This window comes from Kryptolebias marmoratus, linkage group LG12 (genome assembly GCF_001649575.2).
Source record: "Kryptolebias marmoratus isolate JLee-2015 linkage group LG12, ASM164957v2, whole genome shotgun sequence".
In the NCBI taxonomy this organism is placed as follows: Eukaryota; Metazoa; Chordata; class Actinopteri; order Cyprinodontiformes; family Rivulidae; genus Kryptolebias; species Kryptolebias marmoratus.
Window position 1 is genome coordinate 24,384,383 of NC_051441.1, and position 10,819 is coordinate 24,395,201.

Below are 10,819 nucleotides of genomic sequence, written 5' to 3' on the forward strand. Positions count from 1 at the left end.
CACACACACACACACACACACACGCTCTTTTTTTTTTTTACTTGTAGGAGCAGTCCAACCTCATTGTTGGTTCAAACAAACATTTGTGTATTTACCGTTCTGGATATAACCGTTTTCATGTTCAAGACTAAAGTGTGTGTCTGTGCACATACATGTGTTGTTGATATACAATAATCACAGCGCCAGCTAATGACTATAGCAGATTCAACCGGCACAGCATTACCGTGTAAACATCTAATGTTTTTACAATCAACATCGGAACATCAAAATGTTTCCAAGAGTACGTTCATGTGTAAACAAGGTCTGAGAAAGGAAGCGAAATGTCTTCAACTACAGAATGTTAAAAAAAAAAAAAAAATGCCTATTACTCGCCGCTTTTCATGCCAGAGTTTTAGACTAAGATTTTCGTATAATAAGAAATGATGGAGTTGTAGTCGTTTTGGTCAAACCCAGAAAATAACATTATGTGGGATCTCATGTGATATTCATAGAGGACACACTCAGAGTATATGTTGAGGATGACCTTCAGCTACTACCACATCAAATTTTTGTAAAAAGTCTCTGGAAAACAGACTGAATTATAGCCATTTTTGTGCTCTCTAAAGTCAGCTGGCTTGAATTGGATCCAAAAGTCAATTGGTTTTAGTTGAACGTCCAATGAATACTCTCTGAAAGTTTCATTACAATATATTCAGTGGTTCATGAAATATTTTGCTAACAGTCATATTTTACTGCACTCGAGTCCAAAGGCAAGATCTGCTAGCCCCAAAACAAGTCCAAGTCCTAAATTATATTGAGTCGTAAACAAGTCATCTGTTCAAATATGTCATTTAATTACAAAGTAATAATTAATAATAATTCCCAGAAACTATGCATGCTTCTTAAGAGGTAAATTTATCTGCCAGAATAAGCAGCAAATGCAACTGAAATTAATCAGGAAGAAATCATGAGACAGATCCAGTTTGGAAAATGTGTCTCCCTCAGACTGTCAGAGAGTGACCCTTTAAACAAGGCTATCAGTAAGACACAACAACGCCACCAGTCTTGTCATAGCTGGAAGGTCGTAGCACTTAAGACCTAACACTGACTTGTGAACAGATATGCTCTTTACACTTAATGGGAACATTTCAGATAGCCTGTCAGTATCATATCAGTGAATCTTATTTTCTACAACAGTTTTCTGCACTGATGGAGTCTTTCCAAATGTGTAAGCTGCATATCCCAAAGGCTCTAATGCACTCCCATACCATCAGAGAGGCAGGCTTTTGAACTGTGCTCTGATAACAAACTGGGTGGTCCCTATCCTCTTTAGTACGAAGGACATGGCATTCATGGGTTCCAAAAAAAATAAAATAAGATAAAGAATTCAAGCCTTGATTTGTCTGACCACAAAACAGTTGTCTTCTTTGCCTCAGTCCATTTTAAATGAGCTTTGGTCCAGAGAAGACAGCAGTGTTTCTGGATGGTGTTCACATATGACTTCTTCTCTGCCTGATAGAGCTTTAAGCTGCATTTGTGGATGGCACAGTGAACTGTGTTTACAGACAATGATCTGTGGAAGTGTTCCTGAGCTCATGCAGTGATGTCCAGAACAGAATCAGACCTGTTTTTGTTGCACTGGCCCCTGAGAGCCCCAAGATCCATTAATGACTTTAAGCGTCATCATTTGTGCACAGATTTCTCCAGATTCTTAAAATCTTGAGAAATGTTATTCTGACATTGTTTCACTATTTTTAGACTGATATTCCACAGACTGATGAACTTCTGCTCATCTTTACTTCTGAAAGATTCAGCTTCTCCGAAGTGCTCCTTTGGTCAAAGCTAGAAAGACCCATTTCAGAGGGACCAAGGAGCCATATTTGGCCTCTGAGTTAATTAATATTATTAACAAGCAGCACCTGGTTGATACCGTACGTTCCCCTTTTTTGGGGTGGGGTGGGGGGTGTCACCTGTGATCTTGACTCATCTTTTTCTACAAACATTGTTGTTGAACAAAAAAACTACTACTGCCATCTCTCACCTGGAGCCACCTGGGGCATAAGTGTACGCTGAACTATCCACTTACCCCGAATAAGGCGGTGGGGGGGCATCATGCTGCCCACTGCGAGTCAGAGCTTCATTGTAGCTGGGTAAAGGTGGAGGCGGAAGGTGGACCCCAGACAGGGGCACGGTCTCCGGAGCTGGATTCACATCTGCTGCCATTCTTACTGGGGCTCTAGACCAGAACCAAGTAGAACATGAAGAAATCTAAGTCAGAACTGAGAGAGGTTAAAGGTTTTTACAGAACATTGAAATAAAATCTGAACACAGACCTTAGAACAGGTTGCTTAAAAAATCTTTTACCTCAGTAGATTTCACAGCTACAGTCTGCCTGAATTTATTTTAGCCATATTATCTTTTTGTGTTTTCTGTTGTAATTTAAGGTGACATGTAGCTCAGTGGGGATTTTCTTTAATGTTTTTTAGCTGTTTTGATGGCCTTTGGTGAAATGTTTTCATTAGAAACCTATTAAAAATTATTAAAAAGATCTAAGAAATAAAACAAAAACATTTTTAATTCCAGTAAATTCTGTTCTGGTTGATAAAAAAGATCTTTTGAGGAAAATTTAATTCTGTAGTTCTGTATGAAAATATTGACAAAAAAATCCCCCAGAAAAACATGTTTTTTTTTTTTTTCGAAAATTTATTGAAAACAAAGGTTGTCCTCTTGATCAGGTTTTTAATTTTGGTGTCTTGTGAAAATGAGTTGGATCCCACTGAGTTCAAAGGTCACTCAGCTGACACACCATTCTAAGGTCTGAAAAGACTCATGAGAAATCAGATAGGAGTTGAGTTTGTGGCGAAGCCTTTTATCTAAAAACTATCATTCAAATCTCATCTCGCCTAACCTTGTGAGATGAGTGTCTCTTTACACCCTGGTTAAAAAAATGTTTCTCAGCAAAATGTTCCACTTCAACATGAACCTACCGGGCCGACCTCCTCCCAGGCTTTTTCTTGTTTTTGTAGAAGTAGACTCCCAGCACAACGACAATAACTGCAATGACTACAATCGCCAAGACTCCTGCCACCAACCCGGACACATCCACTCTGGGAACATTCTCTTCAAAGACAAAAACTTTGGTTTCTAACACAGATCTATCATTCAGTCACACAGTAATCACTGCAGCAAGGACTGCTGCTTGTTGTTCTAATACTTTTGACATTTTTGTTCTCCTGTTTATTATTTTTCCATACATTTGTTGCGATCTAACTACTTCTGCATACTTTATGCTATTTTAATCACTTACATATCAAAATGTTCTGCTCATTCAGGAGATATGTGTATAACTATACTTTTTGAAATATGTAACTTTATTTACACATACAGTGTTTCTCCACAGAAATACATTCAGATATTTTCAGTTCCTTCAGAAACATTGTTCTCTATGAAATCTGCATTAGCATCCATTCATCCATTTTCTTTACTAACTTGTTTTTTCCGGGTGGTGGAGAGCTGGTGTCCATTTCTAGAAGTCACTGGGAGAAGCAGGGGACACCATGGACAGGTCCAAAGTGTTTTAGGAAACTTGTTCAATTTTTGTCTTTTCATGCTACTTTTACGATTTAGCAATCCTTTTGTTGCTTTAAGCACTTAGTAAGCCTTTTGCAACATTTAGTTTTCTGCTTTTTAGCTTTTAGCTAGTGTTATGCTTCTTTTCACTGGTGTTCTGCTTTTTTAACTTTGACAACTCAGCTCTTCAGCAAATTTCAGCAGTTATTCAGCTCTCAGCATTTTCTAGTTTGCTTGCAGCATGAATAGTAAAAATAAGCTCAGTAAAACTCAGTAAAAATGTGCAGTTTTGCATATTTTTACTGAGTTTAAACTTTAAACTTTTCTGTTTGTTTATATTTACTATTCTTTTTTTAGTGTAATGGACATCAGAGTTTAGATTTATGTTTCTATAACTGATCATTTTGATTAGTGAAGAAACCAAAAATCAATCCCTTGGTACTTGTACCTGGTAAAAAACAATTTAAAAAAATAATAGTTTAAAAAAAAAGTATAAATTTATGTTTTGGGCTGCATGGCAGAACAATGGTTAGAGTTGTTGGCTCTCTGCAAGAAGGTTACAGGTTTGCCTCCCAACCTTTCTGGGTGGAGTTTGCATGTTCTTCCTGTGCACATGTGGGTTTACTCTGGTTTCCTACCAGAGACCATAAACATACATAAGGTTAATTGGTAACTCTTAAATTGTCCCTAGGTGTGAGTAAGAGCGTGAATGGTTGTCTGTCTTGTTTGTCTCTATGTGTCCCTGTGATGGACTTGTGACCTGTCCAACTCTCATAGTGATGGCTGGAGATGGACACCAGCTCCTCCACCAAGACCCAGAAAGGAAAAAGTGCGTAAAGAAGATGTATGACTGAAGATAATAATAATAATAATAATAATAATAATAATAATAATAATAATAATAATAATAAACAGAGCAGGAATTTGCAGTACTTTTGCTGCTCGGGCCTAATAATACTAATATGACTAAGAAGAAATAATTTAGCTCTCTTCATTTATGTTTTTTTTTAGATCGACACAAAAGTCTGCAGATATTAAAAAATAGATTTTTCTGTCATTACCGTGTTTATCCTTATAGGTCTCCCAAAATTGTTTCTGAAAATGGAAGCAAGAAAACATGACTTAATAATGTGGGTTCTTTCAGAATATGTTCTTTGGTCTGATACAGTTCTGTACAATGACCTGAGCTGATCCTCATTTCTTTATAATTTCCTTCCAAGGACGCAGAATTTGAGATCATTTAAAGTGGTCTTGATCTGTTTTGGGGTTTTGGCCTGTTTTGCACTCATGTAGTTCACTACCTGACTCTATCGCCCATTGCCAAAAAGTGAAGGTGGACATTTTTGGTTGACTGTGTGCGTGTGTTTGTCTGTTTGTCAGTTTGTCACAAATTTTAATGAAAGTTGCCAAATGTTCTATGCACCTTTATAAATGATTCCCTTTAGGAGTCAGCTCGATTCAAGATGGCTGCCACAGCTAACTGACTTTAGTAAACACATAAATGGCTAAAATTTAGTCAGTTTTACAGATATTGAGGTAAATTTTGGTGTGGTGGTAGCTGAGAAAGAATTGCTGATTAAAATATTGGTAAATCTCAAAATGATATGTGGAGTGTTTTGTTTTGTTTTTTTTGTCTTTAAAAGTGGAGGACACAAGAAATCTATCTACAAAATCCTGTAAAGATCTGAGAGATTCCTAATCCTTCATGTGATCATCAACTGTATGTTAAATTTCAAGATATTAGTGTTGTGAGATTCAAGTTGCTGGAGTTAAAATCTGTTTTCCTGTTTGTCAGACTGGATTATTTCAGCTAATAACAAAGAGCCTAATGATCTATATATATATATATATATATATATATATATATATATATATATATATATATATATATATGTAGGCTGATTACGCTAAAAAACTAAATTCCAGGTTTCAATGTGACAAAACAGAATATCAAGCGGGTGAATATTTTTGCAACCCACTGTATGTTTTATGATGATAGACAAAATAATCGGTGTTTGCATTAAAATACACCTTTTAAATAAAATGTTTCCACACTGTACGAGTAGAGGTACTGCAGAGAAACAGTTCAGGGTTTCTTAGTTTAGTGTCTTTTTTCTACATAAATGATTTACATTTAAATCAAAATTAAAAAATTATTTAAAAAACAATAAAAACTAAAACAATAAAAATTCTTCTGACAATTGTCAGTTACAGAGACTGGACTAAGAATGAAAAAATAGCAGCCAAAGTCCCTCAGAAAGTCTGGAGAACTGTTGATCAAGGCCACTATAAAAGTTTTTAATAAGGTCTGATTCTTTGGAAGCAAAACATGAAGAAATTAGAATTTTTCTTTAGACTTTTGCACTTTACTGTACAAGGAAAAATGTTTTTATGTGACTTAGAAAAAAAAAACATATGAATGAGTAGTTGAAAGATCTGGAGGTTTTTGCAAAATGTGTAACTTTTATCTACTTAGCAAAGGCTAAAACTCCAGAGTAAGAATTCAAGTATTTCAGTCTCCTTACTGTTTGAGCATCATCCTCAAAAATCTCTCTGGCCTCCTCATAGTTGCACAACTCCTCTTTGCACTCCCTCTCCAGGTTACCTTGTACCACCAGCTCAAAGTCCCAGTTGTTTGCAAGCAGAGAGCGGGACAGAAAGGATGAGGCTGACTGCTCGTCCAACAATATCAGCTGTCCTGCACGACTCAAGTCAGAGAAGGAAAACAGTCAGACAAATGGGTGGTTTCTTGCTCCAAATAAGATTGAGAATCAAATTATTGACATTGCAGAAAATCTAAATCTAAAGAGATTAGAATACATTAAAATAAATATAAGGAGCACGGGAAGATAGTAATTTTGACAGCATTAATTCTAGTGGGCACAAAAGGATTTGGGAGAAACCATTGCTTAACATTACATTCAATTTGTATAGGGAAAGAATGTGAAAAATTCTTATGAAGATTAACCACTGTGTCAGCTATGTATACTCCAGGAGAGAAAACCAGAACTGGCAATTTTGAATGGCTGACACTTAATCTGAAATGACTTGGAACTGTATTAAAGACAAGAAATCTTGATCGGGACATCCCTAAACACCATATTTGGAATGAGATTTTAAACTATATGGCCAAAAGTATTTATACACACCTGATAATTGTTTAATTCAGGTGTCTCAGTCAGGGTTTAAGCTAGGCCTTGAACTCCAGTGATGGGTGATCTTATTGCTTCAGCAAACTAAGTCAAGTCAAGTCAAATTTATTTATGTAGCACTTTTCAGCAACAAGGTGGTTCAAAGTGCTTTACATCATGAAAACTCAAAAATACAGAGTCAGCATGAAAACACACACAATAATAGCAAAAGTAAAATAAACAGATGAAAAACCAAGCTATGAAACTAAGATATAAAAAGCTACACTAAACTTATCTAAAATAAGTCTACTAATTCATACTAAAGATAAACTAGAAATAAACTGAGGAAAAACCAAACTAAGATATAATAAACTGATAATATAATAATAATAAGCTAACATAAACTAAACAAGGATTTAAAAACCTCAGCCGAACAGATCAGAAATGAGTCAACTAAGACATTTTAAACATCATATAAACAAATCATATACTAGATATGTTAGTGCAGAGATCTATCATCACCTGGCGTGATGAGTTGACATCAGAGTGCAGTGAATTTGTGCCCAATGAGTTGGTGTTGCAGTGAGTTTCTTTAGACCTTACCAAAATGTCTCATGAACCATGGGACAAATTTGAATGAAGCTTGCAAAAAGTAATCATTGGACATACATCTACAACTGAGTAACTTTCAAAGTCAACCTGTGTCAAGATGGCCACCACAGCCAACTGACCTCAGTCAGTTTTACAGAAAATCTAGCATAGTAGTAGCTTAGACTGATCCCAAAACATTCTGAGCGCTAACAGATTGGACAAGATCTTTGTGTAAATAATATTAATAATAATACTTCATAAACCACTGGAAGAACTTTAAGGAACATTTCAGAAAACAATCACCAAATATCTCTACAACAAATTAACTTTTGGAACCAATCCAATTCAAGATGGCTGCCACAGCCAACTGACCTCTGAAAACACAGAAATAGCTGTAAATCAGTCAATTTTACAGATATTTGGTGTGGTTTTATCTGAGAATAATTCAGAACACTTACTCTGAGCGCTAGCTGCTATTAAATGGATAGTCGGTTCTGTCTAGTAATACAGTAGTGGAGAAGAAAGGGCAGAAGTTTTCATTCAGGCTCGGCTAACAGCTAGCTACAAGAGGGACAGCTTTTATTGTTTTTCAGGCTTATAAAACAACTCTCTCAAAATCAACATACTGGTGTGACACACCGTTGTGCTGTTTTGGTGAAAGACCTGGTTTACAAGCCTGAAAAATCATATAAATTTGGTACTTGTTCTCAGTTTTACAGAGATTGTCCTAAAATTTGATGTGGAAGTAGCTGGTACTCATTCACAACACATACTCCAAGTGTGACTCTTGCAAATTCAAATGAGATTGCACATGATGTTATTTTTAAGGTTTGATTAAATGACTACACCTTTGTCCCTTTTTAACATAAGATGATCTTAGTCTAAAACTCTGGCATTAAAGGCAGTGAGTAATATGGATTTCTTCAAGGAATGGTAGGCCTTCACTTTTTTAATATGTTCTGATACAACAGCAGCAGCTCCTGCTCATAAATTTTATTGGGGAGGACATTCATTTACTGAATCAATAACCACAGGAATGTTACAATTTGCTGTACATTTTCTGTAAAAAAAATAGAAAAAAAGAAAAAAAAATTGTATATGTTGCTTAATATTTATTTTATTCCTTTTTTTTGTGTGCATTAAGTTATCGCCTATATATATTAAACCCTTTGATTAATCTTGAGATTACTAAACCACTGAGCTCCAGCAGACACTCATGCTGTAAGAAGCCATAGAGTGAGATAAATAAGATCCACCTCTGGCTAATCGAAATACAGACACAGAAAATGGGTCTATCATGTTGAAGAAAATGCCCCGTTGTATATATCTCTCTATCTTTAATTTTGTGTGTTTGGTTCATGTCTAGTCTCTCTGCTCCACGCTGCTGACTGATAATTTAAATTCAAATTTCAGTCTCATAAATGGACTTTTAAACAGAAAATCTCCGTTGTTGGACACAGAGGTTTTTACTGCAACTATTCCTGCATTAAATAGGATAATGTTAAGTGTAAGGTTTGTAGTGGTCATATCAGTGAGCTAAAACCAGCAGAATGTGTCCACAGGGCGGAATATTTTACACCCCAATAAGACTCTGTTACAGCTGCCCTGCAGTCCCGATTACTGCCAACAGGAGATATGTTAAATATACTGATAAACGTGATTAGTGACTTGTACTGCTCTGTAACTGTAAATAAATCAAAAACTGAGAAAAAAATCTCAAAAAGTGTTTTTAGATTTCATTTAAAATTGTCAAAATAGTTAAAAAACAGAACAAAACGATACACAGCAAGCTGTTATTAAGTAATTCACATTGTTTATGAGAAGGAACTGCACCCCACCTGTCTTTATGGGCCAGATGTGCCTGTCTGATACTAATGTCTCAGCAACACACAGGAATGTGATATTTCCGGGGATTTATGATTACTGAATCTTGTGACCTTTTAACTCAAATTCAAAATATTTCCCTCACAGAACAAACACTTTGCAGTTAATAAAAAGAAATGTACAAAGTCTTTCAGTTCCATATGGTAGACAAGTCAAATAACAGTGTGTTTTTGTGTTCAGTCTTGTTGAGGAGAACTTCTAAGAAGAGGTGTGGTTTACCTGGAACATGTCTGTAGATGACAGAGCAGTGGGCCGTCTTCATCAGGGACAGCAGAATGATCCAAACAAACAGGGTTGCCATTGATGCAAAGAACTACAGGAAAAACAAGGAAGAGACTCTGAGGAAAACAACTCCTCTGCTGAGCAGCCTCAGTACGCTGAGGATGTACCTGTAAAAACTCACCTGTTCAACTCTGTTGCCCCACCTGGCTGCAGGTTGACCCATCTGTCCGAGTCTTTCAGAGGAAAAACACCTTTAGACTGTCACAAACATGGGAGCAGCAACACTGCTTCAAAGGGAAGCTGCTTATGGTAAGTTAGAGCTGATACTGCCGGGTGAGACAGAGCTGATGAAACGTCACAAACCTGTTCTACAACATAGCAGCTCGGGGCAAGAAACTCCACCAACCTGTATGCCTGCTTGTTTACACACCGTTTTCTGTGTGGTCAGATGTTAGCTTCACAATCAGAGAGGAACAAACATTTGAGCGAGAATTAGACAGTATCGTCTCTATAGGTTGCTAAGGCTCAAGGTGTGTCAGTGTGACACAACAAACACAACAGTTTCAGCTGTAAATAAGCGTAAACAGACATTGTAAAAGTTAGGTGATGTTTAAAAATATCTAAGAAATGAACCACAAAAAAGATTGCAACAAATCCTGAAAATAAGTGAAATAAATGTTCAGTACATCTAAAGATGTTTTGTTTTTTTTAACAAAATGCAACAGGTTCAATAAGTGGTAATTGTTTTTAGTCATCCAATTACAAATTTATTAAATAAACATTTTTATCACAATTATAGGGTTTTACAGATCAAAACATGATAAAAAAGATCTAGTCTTTACCACATTCTGAAATCATTTATATCTAACCTCAAGTGTACAAAAACGCACAACAGTTTCCACTATGTCATTATTTATTAAACAAAGATAGAAATGGAAAAGCTCTGTGTGGAAAAATTAATTCCACTCCATGATCCTACAGCTTGTACAACAAGGGTCATCAACCAAAGATGCTCAGGGCCAAGGGTTTTTCTGAGCAGGCTCTGCAGGGGACGGGCTTTGATGTAAAGAAATTATGAAGATAATATTAATAACCAGGAAAATACAGTGCAGTAGCTGAGTGCTGAATGACTTGCTGAACTTTAAAACAAGTAGAACAGAAGCTAAAAACACAAAAACAGTAGGTAAAAGTTTAAATTAGCAAATTCATAGCTAAATGTTAAAATTAGCAAAAGCATAGCTAAAAGCTAAAACCACCAAAACATCCATCCATTCATCCACTTTCTTTGCCTAGCCAGGGTCAGGTCGCGGGGGTAGCAGCCTAAGCAGGGAGACCCAGACTTCCCTCTCCCCAGCCACTTGGGCCAGCTCCTCCGGGGGAATCCCAAGGCGTTCCCAGGCCAGCCGAGAAACATAGTCCCTCCAGCGTGTCCTGGGTCTTCC

General features: G+C 36.5%; 1 protein-coding gene across 1 annotated transcript in view; it reads right to left on the reverse strand.

Moving 5' to 3' along the window:
• prrg2 (proline rich Gla (G-carboxyglutamic acid) 2) overlaps positions 1–9,987 on the reverse strand; it is a 10,745-nt gene extending 758 nt beyond the window's left edge. The window contains exons 1-6 of the mRNA XM_017437248.3: positions 9,559–9,987; positions 9,375–9,468; positions 6,075–6,247; positions 4,611–4,644; positions 2,967–3,099; positions 2,066–2,215 (exon numbers count right to left, since the gene is read on the reverse strand). Of these exons, the coding sequence (XP_017292737.1) occupies positions 2,066–2,215; positions 2,967–3,099; positions 4,611–4,644; positions 6,075–6,247; positions 9,375–9,468; positions 9,559–9,600 (626 nt within the window). The 5' untranslated portion in view covers positions 9,601–9,987. The remainder of the gene's footprint in view (positions 1–2,065; positions 2,216–2,966; positions 3,100–4,610; positions 4,645–6,074; positions 6,248–9,374; positions 9,469–9,558) is intronic.
• Positions 9,988–10,819: the final 832 nt, after the last annotated feature.